Source organism: Microcaecilia unicolor, chromosome 2, assembly GCF_901765095.1.
Source record: "Microcaecilia unicolor chromosome 2, aMicUni1.1, whole genome shotgun sequence".
Classification (NCBI taxonomy): domain Eukaryota; kingdom Metazoa; phylum Chordata; class Amphibia; order Gymnophiona; family Siphonopidae; genus Microcaecilia; species Microcaecilia unicolor.
In genome coordinates this window covers 14,269,442-14,296,422 of record NC_044032.1, presented here as the reverse complement: position 1 = coordinate 14,296,422, position 26,981 = coordinate 14,269,442, and the positions used below count along the sequence as shown (strand labels likewise).

General features: G+C 44.9%; 1 protein-coding gene across 5 annotated transcripts in view; it reads right to left on the bottom strand.

The window, feature by feature from the left end:
* The window catches only part of LOC115462790 (long-chain-fatty-acid--CoA ligase ACSBG2-like), a 130,095-nt gene that overhangs the window by 36,804 nt on the left and 66,310 nt on the right, over positions 1–26,981 (bottom strand). For 4 of the 5 annotated variants that reach the window (XM_030192791.1, XM_030192792.1, XM_030192794.1 and 1 more), the window contains 4 exons: positions 25,185–25,305; positions 12,556–12,636; positions 10,759–10,908; positions 5,200–5,364 (listed from right to left, as the gene is read on the bottom strand). In XM_030192791.1, coding sequence (XP_030048651.1) covers positions 5,200–5,364; positions 10,759–10,908; positions 12,556–12,636; positions 25,185–25,305 — 517 coding nt within the window. The remainder of the gene's footprint in view (positions 1–5,199; positions 5,365–10,758; positions 10,909–12,555; positions 12,637–25,184; positions 25,306–26,981) is intronic. The other variant, XM_030192793.1, reaches the window with a different exon arrangement.

Genomic DNA, 26,981 nt, shown 5'->3' with positions numbered 1-26,981 from the left:
CGGAAGAACAAATGGCTAGAAATGTAAGGAGAGGTGGCAAAATTTTCTTCAGGTATATTAGTGAAAGGAGAAGGACTAAAAAGGGAATTGTGAGACTAAAAGATACTGTGAACCGCTATGTGGATAATGATGAAGAAAAAGCAAATTTGCTAAATAGATACTTCTGTTTTCACAGAAGAAAATCCTGGAGAAGGACCGCGATTGACTGGAAAAAGTACAAATGAGACTGAAGTGGATAGAGCGCCGTTCATGGAAGAGTGTGTATGAACAACTTGAAAAGCTAAAGGTGGACAAAGCCAAGGGACCGGATGGGATCCACCCTAGGATATTGAGGGAGCTCAGAGAGTAAGATTGCGTGGCCAGTATTCTCAGTGGAGGAGGGTAGTTAGTGGGGTCCCGCAGGGGTCTGTGCTGGGTCCGTTGCTTTTTAATGTATTTATAAATGACCTAGAGATGGGAATAACTAGTGAGGTAATTAAATTCGCCGATGACACAAAATTATTCAGGGTCGTCAAGTCGCAGGAGGAATGTGAACGATTACAGGAGGACCTTGCGAGACTGGGAGATTGGGCGTGCAAGTGGCAGATGAAGTTCAATGTTGACAAGTGCAAAGTGATGCATGTGGGTAAGAGGAACCCGAATTATAGCTACGTCTTGCAAGGTTCCGCGTTAGGAGTTACGGATCAAGAAAGGGATCTGGGTGTCGTCGTCGATGATACGCTGAAACCTTCTGCTCAGTGTGCTGCTGCGGCTAGGAAAGCGAATAGAATGTTGGGTGTTATTAGGAAGGGTATGGAGTCCAGGTGTGCGGATGTTATAATGCCGTTGTATCGCTCCATGGTGCGACCGCACCTGGAGTATTGTGTTCAGTACTGGTCTCCGTATCTCAAAAAAGATATAGTAGAATTGGAAAAGGTACAGCGAAGGGCGACGAAAATGATAGTGGGGATGGGACGACTTTCCTATGAAGAGAGGCTGAGAAGGCTAGGGCTTTTTAGCTTGGAGAAGAGACGGCTGAGGGGAGATATGATAGAAGTGTATAAAATAATGAGTGGAATGGATCGGGTGGATGTGAAGCGACTGTTCACGCTATCCAAAAATACTAGGACTAGAGGGCATGAGTTGAAGCTACAGTGTGGTAAATTTAAAACGAATCGGAGAAAATTTTTCTTCACCCAACGTGTAATTAGACTCTGGAATTCGTTGCCGGAGAACGTGGTACGGGCGGTTAGCTTGACGGAGTTTAAAAAGGGGTTAGATAGATTCCTAAAGGACAAGTCCATAGACCGCTATTAAATGGACTTGGAAAAATTCCGCATTTTTAGGTATAACTTGTCTGGAATGTTTTTACGTTTGGGGAGCGTGCCAGGTGCCCTTGACCTGGATTGGCCACTGTCGGTGACAGGATGCTGGGCTAGATGGACCTTTGGTCTTTCCCAGTATGGCACTACTTATGTACAGGTTCTGGCGTGTCCTCTTAAAAAGATTTGTTTAATATATCCTTGGAGACGGGAGAGGTTCCAAGGGATTGGAGAACGGCGGATGTGGTCCCTCTTCACAAAAGTGGTGATAGGGAAGAAGCTGGAAACTACAGGCCGGTAAGCCTCACTTCAGTTATTGGAAAAGTAATGGAAGCGATGCTGAAGGAAAGGATAGTGAATTTCCTGGAAGCCAATAAGTTGCAAGATCTGAGACAACATGGTTTTTACCAAAGGGAAATCGTGCCAAACGAATCTCATTGAATTCTTTGATTGGGTAACTGGAGAATTGAATCAGGGACGAGCTAAGGACGTAATCTACTTAGATTTCAGCAAAGCTTTCGACACGGTTCCCCACAGGAGGCTCTTAAATAAACTGGATGGGCTGAAGCTAGGACCCCGAAGTGGTGAACTAGATTAGGAACTGGTTGACGGACAGACGCCAGAGGGTGGTGGTGAATGGAATTCACTCGGAGGAGCGAAAGGTGAGTAGTGGAGTGCCTCAAGGATCGGTGCTGGGGCCGATTCTGTTCAATATATTTGTGAGTGACATTGCCGAAGAGTTAGAAGGTAAAGTTTGCCTATTTGCGGATAATACTAAGATCTGTAACAGAGTGGACACCCCGGAGGGAGTGGAAAACATGAAAAAAGGACCTACGGAAGCTAGAAGAATGGTCTAAGGTTTGGCAATTAAAATTCAATGCGAATAAATGCAAAGTGAATCACTTAGGGAGTAGAAATCCACGGGAGACGTATATGTTAGGCGGGGAGAGTCTGATAGGTACAGATGGGGAGAGGGATCTTGGGGTGATAGTATCTGAGGATTTGAATGCGACGAAACAGTGTGACAAGGCGGTGGCCCTAGCTAGAAGGTTGTTAAGACTGTATAGAGAGAGGTGTGACCAGCAGAAGAAAGGGGGTGTTGATGCCCCTGTATAAGTCATTGGTGAGGCCCCACCTGGAGTATTGTGTTCAGTTCTGGAGGCCGTATCATAAGGATGTAAAAAGAATTGAAGCGGTGCAAAGAAAAGCTATGAGAATGGTATGGGATTTGCGTTACAAGACGTATGAGGAGAGACTTGCTGAACTAAACATGTATACTCTGGAGGAAAGGAGAAACAGGGGTGATATGATACAGACGTTCAAATATTTGAAAGGTATTAATCTGCAAATGAACCTTTTCCGGAGATGCGAAGGCAGTAGAACGAGAGGACATGAAATGAGATTGAAGGGGGACAGACAAGAAAAATGTCAGGAAGTATTTTTTCACGGAGAGAGTGGTGGATGCTTGGAATGCCCTCCCGCGGGAGGTGGTGGAAACGAAAACGGTAATGTAATTCAAACATGCGTGGGATAAACAAAGGAATCCTGCTTAGAAGGAATGGATCCTAAAGAGCTTAGACGAGATTGGATGGCAAAGCCGGTGGCGGGAGATGGAGATGGTGCTGGGCAGACTTATACGGTCTGTGCCAGAACCGGTGGTGGGAGGCGGGGATAGTGCTGGGCAGACTTATAGCGTCTGTGCCCGGAAAAGGACAGGTATACACAAAAAGTAGCACATGTGAGTTTATCTTGTTGGGCAGACTGGATGGACCATGCAGGTCTTTTTCTGCCGTCATCTACTATGTTACTATGAAATACTATTACACATACTAGAATACTTCGGAGTAGGAGGCATAGTCCTCTAATGGTTAGAAAGGATTCCTGACCACAAGAGCATACCAAGTCGCAATCAACGCGGACACATCATCCTCATGGACACCTGAATGCAGAGTTCCCCAAGGATCCCCCCTATCACCAACTCTCTTCAACCTAATGATGATACCACTAGCCAAACTCCTAGCCAATCAAAACCTCAATCCCTATATATATGCAGATGTCACGATCTACATCCCATTCAAGCAGGATCTAAATGAAATCACCAACGAGATCAATCAAAGCCTCCAAACCATGCACTCCTGGGCTAATGTGTTGAAACAAACTCAAAGGAGAAAACACAATGTCTAGTACTAACCTCACAACACAACAAAATCTCCTACTCCAAAATAATCACACCATACTGTTCTCTTCCCGTTGCGCAAAACCTAAAAATTCTTGGAGTGACTATCAACTGAAACCTCACGCTTGTTATGTGAAGAATACAACGAAGAGAATGTTCCAATCAGTGTGGAAACTCAAAAGAGTAAAACCTTTCTTCCCGAGACATATCTTCCGCACCCTGGTACAGTCAATGGTAATAAGCCACCTAGACTACTGTAATGCACTATACGCCGGCCGCAAAGAACTATTAAAAAACTCCAAACAGCCCAGAATACTGCCGCCAGACTCATATTTGGAAAAATAAATATGGAAGTGCTAAACCCTTAAGAGAGAAACTCCATTGGCTCCCACTCAAAGAACGTGTTAAGTTCAAGATCTGCACGATAGTACACAAAATTATACATGCAGACGCCCCAATCTACATGCTAAACCTTGTGGACCTGCCTCCCAGAAACGCTGTAAAATCATCCCGCAAATCTCAATCTACACTTCCCCAGCTACAAAGGACTGAAATACAAACTGACACATGCCACCACCTTCTCCTACTTGAGCATGCAGCTGTGGAATGATCTACCTACAGACTTGAAAGCTATTGACGAATTAACCAACTTCCGCAAATCTCTGAAAACTCATCTCTTCCAAAAGGCCTACAAGGAAAATACATAGCCTACAAACTACTTCAACAAATCACACAATTACCACAGCTCACCTCTAACTTACCTAACACTTCCCGTCTATCCTCCCCTACCCAATCTTTAAACAGCAAGAATTGTACTTATGAAACGACTATGCTAATCTTCTCTTACCAACATTCAAACTATAAGAAATGAACCTGTTAACACGAAATGATTATGTCATAACCACACTCTGTAAGCCACTTTGAGCCTGCAAATAGGTGGGAAAATGTGGGATACAAATGGAACAAATAAATAAAAATAAATACATGTATAAGCAGCCAACGTCAATGGAACAGAGTGCTAGGACAAGGTGACAGTACAAGACTCCAAGGTGGTCAAGCTCCAAGGTCACCACAGAAAAGGGTAAAGAGAGAAAAAGTTAACAGAATTCAAGAAAGCAACCAGGTGCCGCTAAGCCTATGCCAGGCTAGATCATGGAGGGTCAGAGGCCAACCAGCTCTAGAGCATTCCACTAGGGATGAACCTGAAAGACTGGAGGTGCCTCTTTCAAATGTTACAAGTATAGTCCTAGTTTCTTTCTTTTTTTTCATCTCACTGCAGCTTGAAAGAGTGGAATGAGACATCCAAAGATGTATCTAAGATCAGAACTACTTTATCCCAGCCTTTGACTGGAGGTCTAATGACAGGCCTCATGAACAGCAAGTTAACATCTTACTACCCTAAGTCACCCTGGTAGAGGGCAGCAGGGTGGCATCTAGCATCTCACCGATTCATCACAAAATCGAAGCACTCAACCCTTTGCTGGTTGGTAAACTCCATCCCTGGAGGTGCTAACTACAATAACGGAGTCAGATCCTCAAGTAACTAAGCATTACTTCATGCAAGGTTGCCATATGATCATAAGGGTGAAGCATGAGCCTACAGAGATTTCTAAAGGACAGACATGTAGAATCTTGTCATGTGTCAACCAAAACAGATATCCTAAATTAGGCACAAATGATCTGAACTGCCACCACAGATTAGGCAGGGCCCAGGACTCTTACCTTTATAGCATCTGGCTCTGCAAAATAGGTGGTCCCTCCAGAGGCTATGGGGACCCATATGTCCTGAAATTGTGCTGCAATATGGTTCAGGGGCAGGTAACTGACGATAACTTCATGCGGACCCACCTCTAAAATCTTTCCAACAGATTTCACTGTCCAAGTTAGCTGCAGCCCCAAAGAGAAGAGAATGTTACACAGATCACCAGTAACACCAACGGTCATTCTAAATGCCTCCCAGTTCCCTTTCACTAAAAAGTCAGATATTTGGTAAAGCTCTTTAAAGGGTCACCTACTCCATCCCCCATCACCAGTAGCCTCTATCACCAGTAATGTCTATAGCGCTACGACATACACAGTCCTGTACTGGACATATTCAAACTACCTAAAGCATACGTCAAACATGCATGCAACTTTCAATTGAAATGATTCAGAAATGCCAATCGATCTGATCAATGGTCCAGTCAGCCCAGCATTGGTCAATCTAGGTCTCTTGGACATACCCAGATCCTAATTGGAAGATCCATTCCCCATCATTCTTCCACAACTATGTCAATGCTTCTGACTTTATGGGCAATTAAGGGACATGTCATTCAAAAATGTGTTCAAATCCTTTTAAACAGTGGCGTAGCCACAGGTGGGCCAGGGCCCACCAATTTAGGGCTCAGGCCCACCCAACAGTAGCACACATTTAGTGGTAGCTGGTGGAGATCCCAAGCTCTACCAGCTGAAGACTTCCCCCTGATGGTAACAAAAATGCTAGTCTCCATGCTACCGGCACATGCCTGCTGCAGACTGCCAAGGTTGAAAGGGAAGGGAAATGGGACTTGATATACCGCCTTTCTGAGGTTTTTGCAACTACATTCAAAGCTGTTTACATATATTCAGGTTCTCACCAGCTGAGATATTTTTAGGGATTGGGGGGGGGGGGGGGGGGGAACACTTGGTGCCCATCCAGTTCTTGCCTAGGCCCACCCAAAATCTATTTTCTGGCTATGCCCCTGCTTTTAAACCCTCTAAACAACTAAAACTATTGCTCGACTATTGACAAAAGAAAAAAAAAATTACAAATGCCATTCTATTGCAAGACTGATCACAACAGACAAAAAACCCCCCTCTAATTCACGCCCCCCCCCCCCCCCCCCCCACAAAGAAGCATCACTCAAAAGCCTGGGAACTTTAGTCCTTTGTTGTCAATAAAAATGTTAAAACTAGAGTACATGCGATTGCCTGTCATCAACATTTTACCATTTTCACCCCCCCCCCCCCACCCACCCTAACCTTGCATAGCATAACCAACAAGACCTCCCCAATCTAGCCCCAGCTCCCCCCGATCTATTCCCCTAACCTCCCACCCTCCCAAGATGTGAAAATCAGACTTCCACTTAGAGGTTGCAAACCCCAACCTCACGCACCCCTCATGAAGACTACAATAAAATGTGGAGAGAGTTTGTGTCTTTACTCTCCCTACTAATCATTTTAGGGCCCAACCTCCAGATCACTATTACCATCCAAGGAAAGATCATCCACCCATAGCCTCCAAGGTTCCCAAACCCACTGGGTGCTCATTCAGAGTATTCAGAATCATACTGCGCCCCAAGGGAGATAGTGTTGCAGATATGGACACCAAGATCATAAATACCAGTCTTTCTGTTTAGAGGAGTCCTTAGCATCTTGGGCCTCCCATACAGTCAGTAGGTGAATTTGGTTTCTACAGTGCGGTTGGGGTCTTGAGAGGCAGCCTGGGAATTTTAAATCAGTTGAATGGAGCATTTCCTACTGCTCTGAAGCAGATGCTGCAGGATCAAGACTGCAAAGCCCAGGCACATACCTTAACGCGCTCCTTTGCGTAGCACCTGGAGTAGAGCTGACGTGAGCCAACCGTCCGTCCACCCCGGACATAAGACAGAGGCTCTAACGCCCCATCCAAGGTACTGATAAACCAATCTATCCAGCTGCCGACACCACCATACTAGTTACTGAGATGGTCAACCTATGGCCTACTGTTTCTAGCAGTGCTAGGCAGTCTAGGGGCAGGAACAGACAACCTCTTTACTCATCCCATTCCAGTCTTGTACCAAATAAGCTGCAGACTTAACAAGAGGCCACACAAGGACCCGGGTGCCTTGCAAGCAGACTGCCTAAATCACCGCCCCCCCCCCCCCCCATACAACATCAACTACAAGTAAACCGAGGAAAAAACAGAAGACTAACCAGAATCTCATGTCACCATCAAATCCATACCGTTCCTTCTCCAGCACCAGTCCCATGCATGTACACCAATGCCAGATCGATCAGAAACAAGTTACTGTTACATCATGACCTGAACGAAGCCAATGACTTTGGCCTTGTCTTTATAGTTGAGACCTGGCTACAGGAACAAAATAGCCCAGAATTCTCTCACCTATACCCCCTCGGTTACAGTGCTCTTCACTCACCCAGGCAAGACAAAAAAAGGGGGGAGGGGTCTAGCCATACTCTACAAAAAGCTACTTCCACTTAACACCAACTTCCACATTGTTCCTGGTCTTGAATTAAGACAGGAAGGTCTCCAGGTAATGCGCTATACAGACCCCCTGGCACAACAGAGACTATGAACTCCTGTGTGTCTGCTCCTCTCAATTTCAGAAACTAATCATCGTTGGTGACCTGAATCTCCCACTCAAACTGAGAACAACCCTAGGGTCAACACCTTCAAATCTTTACTAACTTACTGTGGCCTAACCTTAGACTACATGGCCACCACACATTATAAAGGTCATGCTCTTGACATCACATCTCGCTCTTCTTCCCTTATATCAGACATTAAACGGTCACCCATGCTGTGGTCAGACCACTTAGCACATTTTACTCCATATCCTTATGTCCCCTCACACTAAGGCTAAGAAAGTCAAGCCCATCATATAAACACAGGGTAGTACTGACGCTTCCAGGTTCTGAAAAATAGTCTCTGACAAGATCAACATACAGCAAACCAATCCTATAACAATGAATGGGATCAGATCACCAAGGAGTCCCCAAATATTATAGTCCCAGAAAGACTCGTCAGGGCTAGGTCCTCCAAACAATGCTTGGTACACCAACCACCTCAAAAACTTGAAAAGTTCTTCAGAGAGCATGGAGGAAAGACCACAACTCTCACAGATCAAATACAGATGGAAAGAAGAATTCAGATCCTACAACTACCACTGTGCTGAGGCAATGAAAGGCTACGGGCTTTTTTGAGGGGTTACTGAGTACCGCCACCTTTTCCATTGTCTGCTAAAATTGACCCATGGTCCCCAAGTTTTAATGAAAGCTCAGACCCTACACACCAGTTCTACCTTGTCATAGATTCTGTGACTGGTTGCAGGAGGCCTAGCTATTATGGGGTAGATCCCTCAGATCACCCCACCCCTGAAGGGTGGCCTGGCATTTCAGTACCAGCACTTTACGCTAGAAAAAAAATGCACTGGGCATCACTGACCCCAAATTTGTGAAGTCCCCACAAAAAAAAAAAAAAGACAGAGTAAAGAAACAGCGCTCACTCCCAACATTAGGACCAGACCAAACAAACTATTCCAACTGATCTATACAACACCTTCGAACCCACCACAGCAGATGCTATAATCCCTCCTCCCCAAATTACCATCCCACTGTGTACTAGCTGTTTGCCCTCCCTGTTTGTTGACCCCCCCCCCCCCCCCAGATACTCAAGTGGCTTGCCCTATTTCTGAATAGCTTACTCACAAGTGGCCAATTACCAACAGATATGGTCTCATAGCCCTCACACCCTTTCCAAAAGCCTCCAACCTTGACATTACCTTCACATCTAAATTCAGGCCTATAGCAGGGATTCCCCTACTATCTAAACTCCTAGAAACTATAATTGCCAAAGAACTATCCAAGCACATAATTAAATTCTCCCTCTATCAACCCACAAAATCAGACCGCAGCACAGTACTAATTCTCTTCTTCAGGTACTAACTTCCACCATTAGAGACCACTTAGCAAGGGGCAAACAGATTATTTACGCCAATACGACATCTCTGTGGCCTTCAACTCAGTAGATCAGACTATTGTTGATGCCCAGAAGCTTTGGGCTAACTGGCCCAGTACTAAACTGGTTCAAAGACTTCCTAAAAACAGATCTTACAAGGTCTGGAAAGAGTTTTTGCCAACAGATGGGTGCCTATATATGGCATCCCTCAAGGCGCCCCATACGATTCAATCTATTCATGAGCTCCCTCTCCTGCATTGCACTGGACACAGGTGAAAGCCTGCTGTCATGTCGATATCCTAATGCTATTCCCTGCAAGATCCTCACAAAAAGACATCTGAAAGGGTGGCCATAGCATAGCAATGAACAAAATTCAGAAATGGACCACTGAATATATGCTCCAGCTAAACCAAGCCAAGACAAAGTTACTCTGGTTCAGCAATATTTCCACAATTCCCATGAATCTAACGCTGCCTAATGATCTGACCCTAAAGGTTGCCAAAATTGAAGGTCCTAGGAATCACCCTAGACTCTACCCTAAGCTTTGAGTCACAAATTAACCAATTGTGGAAAAAATCCTTCTTTGGAATACATCAACCAAGACTGATAAGAGTCTTCTTTCAGAAACCCCACCTTGCTGTGCTGTCATGTCCAATCTTTGCAACTCCCAATACACAGGCCTAAACAACAGATTGCTTACAAAACTGCACCTTATACAGAACACAGCGGTAAGACTAATCTTTCATTTACAAAAATTTGAAAGTGTCTGTCATCTTAGAAACCTGCACTGGCTACGTGTCCGAGCCCGAATCATCTTCAAAGCCATCTGCCTAGTCTTCCAAGTTCTATCACAAACACCTCTCCAAATGCTTCTATAAATCAAATGGTTTGTGTGATAATGCTCTCCTGAAATATCCTAACACTCAAATCAACGCTATGTTCTCATTTCATGCTATAACCGAATGGAACTCCTTACCTTTCACAACCCATATGGAATCAAAGTACATGAGTCTCCACAAGAGTAAAAACTCTGCTCTGACATACTAACCTGCTCTTGCTCTGCCATGAATCATACTGAAACGCATCTATCTGAACCTTCCTCCCTGCCCTGTTTCTCTTACTTCCTCAGACTCGTGAGTCACTCCCAGCTATGCTGTTTTGACTATGTAAACCACCTTGAACCTCACACTGGGATGAGTGGTATGTAAGTGAAAGATTAGATTAAAAACTATTCCTTTCTATGTTTCTACAATGAACCTTTCACAGACCCCCTTCATATCGCCTCACCACTCCTAATATAACTTGTCCTGTGTGTCTTGCCTCTTCTCATTGAAGAGGGCGCCTAAGATTCCAGGATGTAATTTTTTTTTTGTTGAGACTAACACCCTCCCCCCAACCTCAGTCTGAAATACCATCCCTTATTTGTTACTTTGGGGAAAGAGTCTACAAGAGCTCCATTTGCAACCCCTGTATAATTAAAATTTCTTTTCATACCAAATGGAAGATGTGGACCTAGCCTCATTAAGCAGATTCTTTCCCAAATGTCTTAAGAGTAGCTCCAAAGAGAATGACGACATACTCACATTGTCATGACTCAGCATCACTGCTTTGGCGTTCCCTGTGGTCCCTGAAGTATAGATCAGGGTGCAGCACTGGTTGGCTTTCTGGGAGGCCATTATCTCATCCAGCTGTGAATCTGGGACATCCGAGCCCAGCTGCATAAACTCCTTCCACTGAAAAGGATAAAAGGTGACCATCAGAAATTCATGCACCATGGACACCTACTGCACACAGGTGAAACCATAAAAAACTGCCAAAGACGTTTGCTCAAGGTCCCATACCAGTTTCTCTTCCCTCTCGCCCCACCCCCATTACTGTAGGCCACCTCTCTGTGTGCAAAACTAGTCAGGTTTTCAGGATATCCTTAATGACTATGCATGAGGTTTTAATCCAAAATGTCATGACTATTCTGACGTGAAACTGAAAACCGAACAGTTCCCTTTAGGACTGAATTTTGATAGCTTTCTCTGAATTGCTGTGTCATCACCATGTCAGTATTCCTAAATAAGAAAGGACTCCCAACTCATCTTTGCTTTACGCCAGCCTTGTTATTCACGTTCTGAACCTGGTCTTTTGGACCATGCCAGTGGTGGTAACACTCGCTCATCCTGGCAATCTGAAGGGGAACCCCTTTGAGCCCAAGGGGCCAGAAACTGGATAGCACCTGGGGAGATTCCAAAGGGTAGTAGAGTATAAAAATGTCCGCATGAAGGGTCTAAGAACTGGAGGCTTTCCTCAGAATAAATTCCTGTTGCCAAACTTGGTGATAGGGCCAGTGGGAATATGAGCCAGGCTATCCAAAAACTGGATCCAAACTAGAGTATTAAAATACACCGTTTAATAATTTTCAAACAAATGATAATAAAATCATTTCACATAAACAATGAGTGACAACGTTGTGTTTCGGCCAGATGGCCTACATCAGGAGTCTTATAACTGAAATCATTTATGAAGTGAGATCATAAATTGATGGTTTCATTTGAAAGTCTCAAATCATAAATACCTAATTTTTTCCTGCTCTCCTGAATCCCTACCCCTCCACATGGTCCCCTTTCTTTCTCTGTGTTCACTCCTGAACTCTCACTCCTCCCCAGTCCACGTTCTCTGTCTTCTTATACCTGCTCCTCTTAGCCCTCCGACTTTGTCTTTAGTGCTGAAGTACTAAGCGTAGAAATTCTCCCCTCCCCTCCCCGCAGTGATTAGTGAGCGCGTGAGGAGATCAGCTGGTCCCGGCACCGGCTTCACCTTCTGTCCACCGCAAAAGTAAATAAAGCGGTGACCGAGGGGTCGCCCCCTTCTGTAGTTGGCATGGTGAACATCTGAAGCGATGTGTGACTTGCCGCGCATGCGCAGAACAGCGCAGTGCCCACATCAGGTTCCACCCAGGCCATGTTATTTGTGATTGGAGGAAAGTCTCGGGAAATCCAACCTGTTAGGGCAGGACGGAATAGTGATTGGCCCTGCCCCTGACTTGTGTGAATGTGGTCGTGCACGGAGGATCTTGGGCGAACCTGTTCCGTTCAGTGTACCGAGAGGAGAAAGTCGTCTGTGTAAGGTACAATTTTTATTGTCATGATGTTGCGACGCAGCTGTGATGTGCCGCTGCTCCTGGTGATACGTGCTGCTGTTACAGCCTGTAAGAACGTTGGAAGATCTTTGATGTGCCACTGTTCTGCACATGTGCGGCACGTCGGTCACTCTTCATTTATATAGTAGGATTGCCCTTTAAGAAAAAAATGTTTCAGAACCAGTGGGGAAAGTGTGACATCCTGGAGGTACTGAGATACTGAATGGAGGAGGAAAATCAGGAAGCAACTTACTGTGTAGAGGTTAGGCCGCTTCTCCTTCAGGTCATCATGATACTGTATTATGGCCTTCAAATGGGGCAAGTGGTCCTGAATCTGGAGAATTAAGAACACTGAGTGAACATCTGCGCCATGTAATTTACCGGAGATCATCTAGTTAACAGTAGTGAGGGGTGTTGCTTGGGAGTTGCCGTCTTAAGGATTAGTAGGTAAAACAGAAGACTAATCTAACTGGAGGAGAGTAAACAACCTGAATCCCCAGAATTAGAGCAAGGGAAAAACCCCCCAGAAACTCCCACAAAACAGAACAAAATGAGTAAGTGGCCAAAAAACAAATCTGTTCCAGGATGGTTGAGGTAGGACTTTGTCACACTTAGTGCTAAATAAAGCCACACACTTCATGGGTGGACCTTTGTAGATGGACCCAACACGGGCTGTGTTCTGGCTATCAAGTCTTCATCAGGAGTTCTATGAACTGATATGTAATTCAACCCAAAGCAGGGACAATGCTTGAATCAACCACAAAAATGAAGGTGTGGATGCAAGGCTTGAATACTGCCATACATTTTTTGTGGTTGATTCAAAGCATTGTCCTTGCTTTGGGTTGAACTACATATCAGTTCATAGAACTCCTGATGAAGACTTGATAGCCAGAACACAGCCCGTGTTGGGTCCATCTACAACGGTCCACCCACGAAGTGTGTGCCTTTATATAGTTTATGCAATTCTATTTGAGGACAGTAAGCCAATAAATTCCTCTCAACCCATCCTGGAACAGATTTGTTTAGTCACTTCCACTCTTTCTTCCCCAGAATCTTACCACAAATATCTGGAACAGGACAGAAGCAAGCCATAGACAGCAGTCAGTGTAAATCTGGTCTGCAAACGAGTGTTGACGTCCAAGATTACTTCTTAAATGCCATACCCTGCTAATCCCAGACTGAAGAGCACATCTCACAAAACTGCATAAACGTCACTGGCTACCAGTACAATACAGAGCCAAATTTAAAGCTATGTTTGGCTTTCAAGGCCCAGAGCACTTTCACAGACCTCCCTCTACACACCTTCAAGCTCACTAGGGTCCTCCTCCCAAGGAAGATCCCTAACCACACCATCTCCAAAGGACATCATACGATGTGATACTTGCAAGCGCGCCTTCTCCGGAGTAGCCCCCCGTGAAACGCTTTGCTTAACAAAAGACCCTGTCTACTTCAGGAAACAGGTGAAAGCTTAGCTCGTCAACCAGGCCTTTAATGAAAGTAGCAACTAGTCACACACACAAGAAATGACACCGGCTCCACATACTATATGGCAGGGCATGTTGACCCTCTCCTACCCTAGTCAAGATAATGTTTGAGCACCTTTCTGACCTCATTTGCAATTTTCTTTAAAGTAGTCCCTTATTTTTACACCTGTTACTCTATCTTACCTATCTATATGTTCATCTTTGCTTACACCATATGCTGTCTATCAAAATGTTTTATTCTGTATTGTGCTGACATTGTAATGTAGGATACTGTGAAAACAGGAAACAACCACAATCATAGTTTAATGAGCTACTACACCTGAAAACAAATGCAGGAAACTTGAAATATGGACCAAAAACAAAACAAGACTGCCATAAACAAAATATGGAGAAAAGCCATAAGAACTTATACGCGCACACGCACACAACATAAAGAAAGCCAAAGCAGAATACTACAGCACATATGCCAACCCAGAGCAGACAAACATGAAACAAATATTCAAAATCATGAACAACCTACTGCAAAACCAAGATGTACTAGCATCAACCGAAACACCACCCACTGCAGATGAGCTTACAAAGTACTTTTAACACAAAATAATGAAAACAAGATCAAACCTAAAGATTTCACAAACACTCATCACAGACTTTCTACAAGAATGAGAAACAAGTGACATCCATACCATGGCGGACAGAATATGGGCCACCTTCAAAACACCAAATGTAAACACATCAACATCCTTACTTACAAAATACACCCACTACCTGCTAGACAAGTGTCACAACTACACAACGAAAGACCCTCCAGAACGGTTTAGCAAATGCCTCACCAAACACAATGAATACATGTTCTCAAAAGGACAATTCCCAACAGACGAAGGTGAAATCGTACTCACCCCAATCCTCAAACACACAGCCAGCAAGATGAGCGACATTGCAAATTACAGACCTGTGGCCTCAATAGCACAGCAACTAATGGAATACCTGACAATTCTCAATCTTTCACATAGTAACATAGATGACGGCAGAAAAAGACCTGCACAGTCCACCCAGTCTGCCCAACAAGATAAACTCACATGTGCCATTCTTTTGTGTATACCTTACCTTGATTTGTACTTGTATTTTTCAGGGCACAGACCATATAAAAGTCTGCCCAGCACTATCCCCACCTCCAGCCCTGTCTCCCACCGCTGGCTAAGCTTCTGGGGATCCCTTCCTTCTGAGGAGGATTCCTTTATGTTTATCCCACGCATGTTTGACTTCGGTCACCATTTTCCTCTCCACCACCTCCCGCGGGAGGGCATGCCAAGCATCCACCACTCTCTCCGTGAAAAAAACACTTCGACATTTTTCTTGAGTCTGCCCCCCTTCAATCTCATTTCATGTCCTCGCGTTCTACCGCCTTCCCCTCTCCGGCGTTAGAACGCGAGGACATGAAATGAGATTGAAGGGGGGCAGACTCAAGAAAAATCCCAATAAGGTTTCAGACCACAACACAGCACTGAGACAGTCAACCACCCTGATAATGACATTCAGAAGTCTAATCTGCTATTACTACAATTAGATATGTCAAGCGCGTTTGACCTAGTAGACCATTTAACATTAATGGCCCTATTCAACACATGGGAATATGCGGAGAAGTGGCAGCATGGTTTGATGGATTCCTCAGGTTCAGATCCTACACTGTAAAGATGTCAAACCAGTTATTAGCCTCTTGGACCCCAGAATGGGGGGGTCCCACAAGGATCTCCAATACTATTCAATGTAATGATGGCACCACTCAGAAAAAAACTGGAAGCAATGGGCATCAACTCATTTATATACATAGATGTCATCACCATATTAACACCATTTTAAAAGCATTACAGAAACATTGGCCTGTCAAAAGGCCTGGACTTTATGGAAGACTGGGCAACAACTTTCAAACTAAAGAAAACCAAATTCCTGGTCCTATCCAGTCCACACAACCCCCCAGATCACCTAAACTTCACATCAGTCAAACATACCAAATAGAGTCACAGCTGAAAATACTAGGAAATCATTCTAAACATCACTGGAAAATCAAATATCAACAGTAACATCAAAATGCTTCAGAACACTATGGAAACTGAGAATAAGATTTTCCCAGACAATCATTCCGGATAATGGTATAAGCGATGATACTATCACAACTAGACTACTGCAATGTGGCATACATAGGATGTAAGGCAAACATACTAAAATCACTACAAACCGTCCAACACAGCAGCAACACATTCAATAAGTCAAATTATGAAAGCTACCCTACTACTCAAAACACTACACTGGCTACCACCCAAGGCTTAAAGCTAGCACCCTCATCTTCAAGATACTATTTGGAATGGCACCTGAATACATGCAAGACACGATTGAATTATCCCCAAGAAATGCAAGCCCAGAAACCAGCTGCTGCTCCACCTACCCAACTGCAGGAACATAACATACAAAAACATTTACACAGTGGGTTTCAACTATCTGGGATCCAAATGGTGGAACTCAATACCAAAAGCCACAAGAATCATTACCTAACTCCAGTTCAGGAAAGAACTGAAAACATACCTCTTCAAAAACTTCTACAGCTAATCACACAGGCCACAAAGGACCTTGTCAAGTCACAACTTTAAACACTACTACAATTTCAGTGTAAACTGGAAGCCACTTTGAACCGAAACTTTGTATTTTTTTTATTGCTGTAGTTGTCTATTGATTATGTTTGACTTATTCTTGCTGTACACTGCCTTGAGTGAATTCCTTAAAGGCATATAAATCCTAATAAACCAACCCTCCCCCAAAACTATAGCCCAGACATGCATGTGAGAAGCCAATCCAACAAAGCACCACAAAGAATTGACATGGAGGTCGTAACAGGAAGGAAAGTGATATTGCTTATGGGAAAAATTAGTTTTTACCTGATAATTTTCTTTCCATTAGTCCCAACAGATCAATCCAGAGACTTGTAGGTTATGTCCCTCTACCAGCAGATGGAAATAGTGAATATTATTATTATTTGGCCCCAGGCCTGACTTTGGTTCAGGATCCAAGATGAGAGAAAAAAAAAACGTACAGGCCTGTAACTCTGACTTGAACTCCAGTGTTGCTCAAAGGCTCATGAGCTATTGGGACACTGCAGAGCAAGCAGAAACCCGCAAGGGCAGGGGTCACAACTTGCAGAGTTGCATGAATGTGGCAATATGGTGGTAACAATTGCTTGCTGTCCTCCCGATGAGAACTGCTGATTTGACTTGTACTTCTCATCACAAATGGTGTTCTGTAAACTGCACTTACTGAGCATCGGCTAATTATACTTGGGGGTTAAGAAATAAAAGTATCTAATTGTTTTCTCAATCGCAGCCTTGGGTGTTCCATTCCTATGTATTGGTAGGAGAACTGCCATATTGGGAGGGATAAATACACCCTAAACATAAATAGAGAGAGAACTTCAAAGATAGATATGTGGTCATGTGCAGCCAGCTTCTATTCAGTATTGTCGATACCAAAGCAGTGGAAATCCAGCAAACCAATCATGCTGAGAACTTTCCTGCCTCAGATCCAAATTTAGAACCACCATCACCACCAAGCGGAAGGTAGAATTATACCAAAGTGGAAAATGTATGAATGTCTTGAGTAGAAGAAACACTCTTTTTTTGCTAACAGGGAAACCAAATGCAGAACGTTTCCAACACCGCGAATGAATGTGAAACCTGAACAAACCACAGAACACCGTTACAGAAAAGGTCAGGCCTCTGGATTGATCTGTTGGGACTAATGGAAAGAAAGTTATCAGGTAAGAACTAGTTTCTTTCCATAGCATCCCACAGATAATCCAGAGACTTGTGGGATGTACCAAAGCAGTCTTCAAGTAGGGCAGGAAAGGTCCACACCAGAAGCAAGCACTGAAGCTCCGAATGCTGCCACATCCAATCTGTAATGCTTCATGAAGGAATGAACTGAGGACCAAGTGGCGGCCCTACAAATGTCCAAGGACACCAAACGAGCTTCCACATGAGACGCCACTCGCGCTCTCATTGAATGTGCCCGTACTTAGAGATGAGATTGTTCCATGGCTATATAAGCAGAGGCTATCGCCTCCCACAACCAACACACCATGTCCCCTTTGTTCCTCCCCGCATGGAGGACAAAGATATGATCTGACTTGCAGGAGTCATTAGTGACTTCCAGGTAACGGATAAGAATTCAACCAACATCCAGACACTGTAGGGCTCGAAACTTTGGGCAGGCCTCCTGTCGAAACGCAGGTAATATCAGAGCTTGATTCAGATGGAAACAGGACACCACCTTAAGAATGAATGATGGAACTGTCTGAATGCAAAGTCCTGCTTTTGTAAAATGGAGAACAGGATCTCTGCACGATAAGGCCTGCAGCTTCGAGACTCAGCAAGCCGAAGCTATGGCCGCAAAGAAAACTGTTTTTAAAGTGAAGTCCTTCAGGGATGGGTGGAAGTTGCACTGGCCGGAAAACTAGGTTCAGGTTCCAAGGTGGTAACACCGTTAAGCGCGGTGGGCATAAATGATTCACTTCCCGTAGGAATCTGACGTCCGGGTGAGCAGCTAATGAGGAACTCTGGAGGCGGCTCCTGAAAGCATGCCAGAGCCATATTGAGGGAGAGCAACTTCTCTAGACCCTCTTGCAAAAAGGCCAGAATCAGGATATTGAATCAGAGGTGGTGAGCACGCCGGCTGAAGACCACCACCCTTCAAAGGTGCACCAGACTAGCATACACAGTAGAAGTAGACCACTTCCTGACCTGTAGCATGGTTGCAATAACAAAGTCTGAGTATCCCTTCTTCCTGCAGATTCATTCCCGTCTGTTCAAGTAAACTACTGCTGCCACATTGTCCGAGAGCACCTGCATGGGGCTCCAATTCAAAATGCTCAAACTGAGCGCCAGGTGAAATTGCCTGCAGCTCTAACCTGTTGATAGACCAGGACACTTCCACCGGGGACCAGGATCCCTGGGCCAACTGGCCCATGCAGTGAGCTCCCCAACCAGAAAGGCATGTGTGTTGTCACAATCACCCAGTCTGGTGTCACCAAGGCAAAGCCCCTCTAAAGGTGCTCTGGTGTCCACGGTACTCTGTAGGCCAAGAGATGACTACTGGCTGAGCAGAGCCAACTGCAGAGGTTACATGCGACTCCTGGCCCACAGCACCACATCTAAGGTGGCCGCCATAGACCCCCAACACCTAATCCCAAGCTCTTGGTGCCAGCCTCCATAAAAGATTTTACAATTGCATCTGTAGTCGCAGTCTGCGCACTGTCGACAGGGACACCCATCCCGGCCCGGGTGTCGAACACCACTCCCAGGTACTCCAGATATTGTGATGGCGAGAGGTGGCATTTTGGTACACTGATCACCCTTTCTGTGGCCTGTATACTTTCTTCATAGGATGGGGCCCGAATGAGCCAATCATCCAAACAGGGGTGCATTTAGATCCCCTCCTTCCTGAGTGCCGCTGCCACGACCACCATGACCTTCGGAAAAGGACCTGGGTGCTGTAGAGAGCCCGAAGGACATGGCCTGGAATTGGAGGTGCTGCCCGAGGACCACAAACCAAAGAAAATGCTGATGAGGGTGCCACATTGGAATGTCAGATAGGCCTCCGAGATAGAGCACGGTCAAGAATTCACCCAGTTGCACTGCAGCAATGACTGAATGCAAGGTTTCCATTCTGAAATGCCGAACTCACAAGGTCTTGCTTACGGACTTGAGATTCAGCACAGGGCAGAGCAACCCACCCTTTTTGGAACCATGAAATAAATGGAACACCCCCCCATGCACCCACTCCTCCAGGAGCACATGCTGTACCACCCTTAAGCGTAGTAAGTCTAAGCATTGTCCACACCACCTCAACCTTGGCTGCGGCTTTAAGAGAGATTCCAGAAAGTCTGATAAGGGAAGGCTGTACTCGAGTTTGTACCCATCTCGAATCACATCCAAGACCCATTTGTCTGTAATTTACCCTGGCTCACTCCCCCAGAAAATGGGACAGATGCCTCCCCCCCACAACCAGTAGGAGATGGACCAGGACCCCATCATTGTGAACCTCTTGCTGTGGGCTGCGTTCTAGAGGTAGGGGCTGATGTTTGATGCTCGCCCTGAAAGAACTGTGCCTTCTGCTGAAACCAGGATCTCTGAAAGGACCCGTGTGGCTTGGGTGGTAATGATACGCCTCCCAGAACTGAGACTGAGGGCCCTGGATGGGACCCTGTCTTTGATATGTCTTCGGGTAAGTACTGACCCTTGTCACCCAGGGCTTTCACAATCTTTTCCAGGTCTTCCCTGAAGAGGAGTACCCCCCTGAAGGACAACTTCACCAGCTTCAACTGAGACCACGTCCACTGTCCAATGCCGTAACCAAATCCAGCAATGAGCCGTGACAGCCAAGGACACTTCCTTAGCTGATGCCCGTAAAAGATCATAAAGCAGATCCGTCAAGTAAGCCAATCCTGATTCCAGGGCTGGGAGAATCTGAATAAACTCCTCTGCCAAGGTAGCATTTTGTACCCATGAGAGACACGCCCTGGCTACGTAGGAGCCACAGACTACGCCTGCAAACTTAAGACTGCCACCTTGAACGGTAAGGAGCCTCAGACTCCAAATCAGATGCCAGCAATGTGTACAAGTGAGCCATTGCCCTTGCCATCCTCAGGCTTGCATCCGGTGCATCCCACTGTGCTGATACGAGGACTTTCATAGCATCATGGATGTGAAGAGATTTTGCGGGACCCTTAGTCCCTGACATAATGGAGGGGACGGGAGGTGGAATGACCGGTGATTCAGATGGAGATCTTCAGTACCCCAAATGCCCTGACTATCAGGGCAGGAAGTTCCTCCTTCCGTAAGAAACGTGCCACTGTGGGGTCATCACCTTCCTCTGTTAGCAATTCCCCTTCCTCCAAAAAAATCTGTGGCCCCCAGCGGGAATCCATCAGAAAGGTGGGAATTGTCTGGGTCCGACTGCATGGAAGCGGTATCCAATTCTAAGGTCTCAACTTGGGGCCACTTGGCCAGGAGAAGCTGTGTGGAAGAAACAGACCCTGTGGGGGGGGGGGGGGGAGGCATACTGAGGCTGTGAATTCCCTGATCACTTAAGCATGAATGCCTTGCGCATTAGAATCACAAACTTAGGTGAAAAAGTGCTTCATCGCTCCCCGATGTTTGACCCAGGCCGTCTGAATGGAATCCAGTGCCCCATAATTCTGATCAGGCCATGGCTCCGAATGCGGCAGTGCTGAAAAATGGTGCCCACAGCCGAGTGCTTCACAATCTGGCCTGAAGTTCCTGCCAAAAAGCAATGCCGGCTCCTCCGTTCTACTAGACAACCCCAGACTCAGAAATAACTGGCACCGCGTCTTGACGTGCTTTGCCATGCACATGCTTCACAACCACCCATCACCGCTCTCCGGTTAACACACTGGGAGCAGTGCTTCTGAAGGCGCAAACATCGGAGCACTGACCAAATGCCTAAACCCCCCCCCTCCCCCTTTTAGCAGAGTTCACCGTACACTAAGTGCTCCTCCATTCAGCTCATGCTGCAAACCGCCTGGCAGTGCTTACACCTCAGCGGCTGAATAAAGGACTCCTGCTGTGTGGGTTTCTTTTCTTGGCAGAGGACCAATGCTTTAACTATTCCACCACTTTAAATACCACAAAAACCTTGTAAGAATAGAAATATTTTTTATCCAAATTAGCTTTTTATTTTTCTCTCACTATCAAAACTATATGTATGATTATTGGTTTATAATCTCATATGTACTAGATGTATCTTCAATACAATACTATATTTTTCCTATGCATTCCACTCTCCGAGTCCATACAATACAAAGTCCATTCCAATTGTGTCCATGTTCTTCCAAAAGTCAAAATATAAGATGATTATTTAACTTGAAGTTATCACAATTTCTTCAGTTCCTTATATAGTCAATAAAAATCCTCTTTCAGCTCTACACAGTGCTGTGTTTCGCCATCGGCGTCCTCAGGAACATTATATTGCCTCAGTGGTATATTACTCCAGTTCATCCATTGTATATATGTGTAACTACAATGGCTGTAAATATAATGTGATACAACATCAATCTCATATCAACTAGCTTAAATAATTCTAATTCATATGTCAAATCTATATATTTACAATTACACAATATTCTTCATAATGCTCATCGACACAACCTCTCAGACAGGAGATCCATAGGGTGGATTCATCCTGTGGTCATCTAGTCAATGAGAAACAAAAGCCCATATACAACAGACTACTACTCACTCGGGGAACCCACCCCTCACAGCTGTTACTTCTGTCCATTCAACATCTTTGTTCAACCCATAAGGGGAGCACGTCTTCCAGGTGAAAATAATTCTTTGTTCAGTAATTAGCCATCTCTGACGTATATCTCCACCTCTTATCCCCATATCAATTTTGATTAGGATAGAAAATCTCAATTCATCTAATGTGTGATTCATATCCTGCCAATGTTGTACCAAAGGTGCTTCTACATTTCCTCTTCTAATATTGCTCAGATGTTCAACTTCCTCTTAGTTTGACCAACATACCACAGTTTGCAAGGGCACACTATTACATATATTACACCTTCTGTGTTATAATCTCCTAGGCATCCTATATAATAAAAGGCAGCTCCAACATTCTGAAGCTGACTGCATGGCTGAGGCATTCCTGCTCTCTGTATCCATCTCCTGAATTGACATCACGTACTTCCGGGTTCCTCACAAGCAGAAGTGACCAACCACACGAGGTTTCTCGGCTTCAGAATGTTGGAGGTACATTCTATTAAATAGGATTGGTCAGTTCCTTTCCTATATAATAAAAGGCACCTCCAACATTCTGAAGCTGACTGCATGGCTGAGGCATTCCTGCTCTCTGTATCCATCTCCTGAATTGACATCACGTACTTCCGGGTTCCTCACAAGCAGAAGTGACCAACCACACGAGGTTTCTCGGCTTCAGAATGTTGGAGGTACATTCTATTAAATAGGATTGGTCAGTTCCTTTCCTATATAATAAAAGGCACCTCCAACATTGTGAAGCTGACTGCATGGCTGAGGCATTCCTGCTCTCTGTATCCATCTCCTGAATTGACATCACGTACTTCCGGGTTCGTCACAAGCAGAAGTGACCAACCACACGAGGTTTCTCGGCTACAGAATGTTGGAGGTGCATTCTATTAAATAGGATTGGTCAGTTCCTTTCCTATATAATAAAAGGCACCTCCAACATTCTGAAGCTGACTGCATGGCTGAGGCATTCCTGCTCTCTGTATCCATCTCCTGAATTGACATCACGTACTTCCGGGTTCGTCACAAGCAGAAGTGACCAACCACACGAGGTTTCTCGGCTACAGAATGTTGGAGGTGCATTCTATTAAATAGGATTGGTCAGTTCCTTTCCTATATAATAAAAGGCACCTCCAACATTCTGAAGCTGACTGCATGGCTGAGGCATTCCTGCTCTCTGTATCCATCTCCTGAATTGACATCACGTACTTCCGGGTTCGTCACAAGCAGAAGTGACCAACCACACGAGGTTTCTCGGCTACAGAATGTTGGAGGTGCATTCTATTAAATAGGATTGGTCAGTTCCTTGAAGCACAGCCAGAGCTCAGCGTCCTGCACAGTAACGCTCAGACACCAGAGAGAGGGAGGGGGGCCTGACACCAGAGAGGGAGGGGGGAGGTATCTGTCACACACACACACACTCTCTCACAGTCAATGTCTCTCTCTCTCTCACACACTATGTCTCACACTGCATCACATTCACTCTCTATGTGTCACACAGTCACTCACTCACTCTCTTGGTCTCATACACTCAGTCACACACACTGTATCCGTGTGAAACACACTCTCTCACATATGCACTTGCACACACTCATTCTCACACACACACTCTCGCACCCAGACTCACTCTCTCTCTCTCACACACACTCGCACATTCACTCTGACAAACACTCTCTCACAAACACTGAGGAAAACCTTGCTAGCGGCCGTTTCATTTGTGTCAGAAATGGGCCTTTTTTACTAGTTTCAAATAAAATGATCTATTCTGAGAGTGGAATACATAGGAGAAATCTAGTATTGTACTGAAGATAAAACTATGATATATATGATTGCGGGTTTATAATTTCATATGTACTAGATGTGATAGTGAGATAAAAATAATAGCTAATTTGGATAAAAAATATTTCTATTCTTAAAAGGTTTTTGTGGTTTCTTTTCTTGGCCAGGAGCAATGGTGCCATTATATAGGAAGTCAAGAGGACTTCAGGGGGAGGAGGGCAGAGGGACCTGGCACCACCAGGTATACCACCCCCCCCCCCCCCAACAAGAACCCAATCTCTGCTCAAATTGGGACCCGTGGGCGGGCTAGGAGTTGGATCAATCCAGAGCTGCATCATTATGGCCCGAGAGAATACAGAAGAGAAGCTGGCAGCACATGACCACATAGCTATTTATTGCATTTGTATCCTACATTTTCCCACCTATTTGCAAGCTCAATGTGGCTTACATAGTTTTGTTATGACATTGTTATTCCAGGGTGTCAGATACAATTAATAATGTGCAAAGATTAAGGGAAGAAAGAAGTAAAGTATTAAGCTGATAGAGAGACATAAGTCTCTGGATCGACCTGTGGGATGCTATGGAAGTATAGATTGCTAATTCCACTCCACCTGAAGTACTGAGTTCAGTTCTGAGTCTGGAACTTCATAAGAAGAGTGGAGGATGGACAGGAAGTATTTAGTGAATGACGTTCCTCCAGCATGGAGTCTCCCTTAACTGGTATCAATAGTGCACCACTTAAGTGACATTTGGTTTTTTGTTTTTTTTTAAATAGAAAAATGCTTAAGGACAAGGAGTCATGGAGTGGAGCCGACCCTACGCCTGGAATAAACTTCCTGAGCCCCTACGTCTTGCCCCACACTTGGCCACCTTTAAATCTAGACTGAAAGCCTACCTCTTTAACATTGCTTTTTGACTCGTAACCACTCGCCTCCACCTACCCTCCTCTCTTCCTTCCTGTTCACATTAATTGATTTGATTACTTTATTTATTTTTTGTCTATTAGATTGTAAGCTCTTTGAGCAGGGACTGTCTTTCTTCTATGTTTGTGCAGCGCTGCGTATGCCTTGTAGCGCTATAGAAATGCTAAATAGTAGTAGTAATTTACAGAGGCATTGAAGAAATGATTCTACGGTAATGGTAATAAGTGTCCCTAAGTATGCTTGAATTGCAGTCTTGGGTTACTGTCAATGTGTAAGAACAAAGGAACTGCAGAGGGGTCATCACTCCATATCCAGTGGAAGATCTACAAGTGTCACTGGCATTCGTTTTTACAAAAGATTGCAACTTACTTGTAGGATTTTAGTGAGTTGATGGTGATTCTCCACCACAAGGACATTTGCTGCACAGGTGTCTGCCACATATTGACAGGCTTCTGGGGAATTGGTGGTGTAAATTCCAGCACTAAAACCCCTAATGGAAAATGTGAGAAACAAAAAAAAAAAAAAAAAAAAGACTTGTAAACAGTGATCTTGAAGAAAAAGCAGCAAAGGTTGTGATAAGTCCTGTACAGTTATTGGTGAAACAGTGAGAGACGTGTCCCATTCTAGAGGGCTGAACCTTCAAACATTCTCCACATTTTCACTGCTATGTTAACACAATACCAGGAAATGCGCACTTGGAAAGGACATGAGTGAAGAGTCATGGACTGAACCAAGAACCAGGGCTCAGGCCCATTTTCCTTGTTGAAACTCCTTGTAAAATGGGGCAAGTTGCTTTATCTCAGGCACCCAGTTAGACTAAGCTCTTATGGACAAGGAGTATCATTAGGAAAAGGAGAGAAATCCTAAAAAAAAATACTTAACCTATATAAAAGACATGGCAAAGCAGCCTCCAGTGATAAATTCAAAGGTATCTAGCAAAGACCAGGGGCGTAGCCAGACAACAGATTTTGGGTGGGCCTAGGCAAGAAGTGAGTGGGCACCAAGTGTTCTTCCCCCCCCCCCCCCCCCCCAACCACCACCAAAATAATATCTCACCTGACGGGAAAATGCTTCTTTCCACGTTGGCAAGCTGCAGCAGGCATGTGCTGAAAAATTAGCATACTCAGGTGCCGGTATCGTGGAGTAGCAGCACTTTTTTTACCATCAGGGGGTAAGTCTTCAGCTGGCCAAGCTTGGGATCCCCACCAGCTACTGCTAAACATGTGCTACTGTTGGGTGGGCCCGAGCCCTAAATGGGCGGGCCCCGGCCCACCTGTGGCTACGCCACTGGCAAAGACTAAATGATATTCCAGCTAGTCAAGTACAGTACTCAAGTTTTGGTAAAGCAGAGGCCAATTGTGATGAGGAAGTGTGTGTACGTAGGTGCGATTTGTTCTACTTAAGTGATCCTACAGATTTAGCATTTCTAGAACCATCGCTGAGGTCAACCTTCCCTGTAATTGAGTGCCTTTATCTGAAATGCCCTGCTGCATCTAATCACATTTTACCATAATTGCTCTTGTACATTCGTTGGATGTAATGGAAGGGGCAAGCTGGTAGATGCCTTCAGAAAGCAAAGCACTCTAGGGTCCTCTGAAAACGATACCAGGCTGAAGGGCACCAAAGATCAGTGGTATGTGCTATACCGACCATTGGAACAGGACAGGTTGGCAGCTCAGAATAAAGAGCTGCTGAGGAAAGGATAAAGACAGTTTGGGAAGATGTCCTGTGGGCTTAACACATTACTACTTAGTGCTACTAGACATACGCAGTGCTGTACAATGGACATGAAGAGAGTTCCTGCTTGACAGATCTTTTTGGGACAGACTAACAGGACAAATAAGAGAAAGAAATTACTAAAGTGGGAATGATAAAACAGACATTGGTACTGAAGGAGCAGGGGTTAGGAGTTAAAAGCAGCACCAAAAAGGTGGGCTTTCAGCCTAGATTTGAAGATGCCCAGAGATGGAGCTTGACGTATCGGCTCAGGAAGTGTATTCCAGGCATATGGTGCAGCGAAATAAAAAGAACAGAGTCTGGAGTTGGCAGTGGAGGAGAAGGGTACAGAAGAGATTTACCCAATGAACGGAGCTCCCTGGGAGGAGTGTAGGGAGAGAAAAGTGGGGAGGTACTGAGGAGCTGCAGAGTGAATGCACTTGTAAGTTT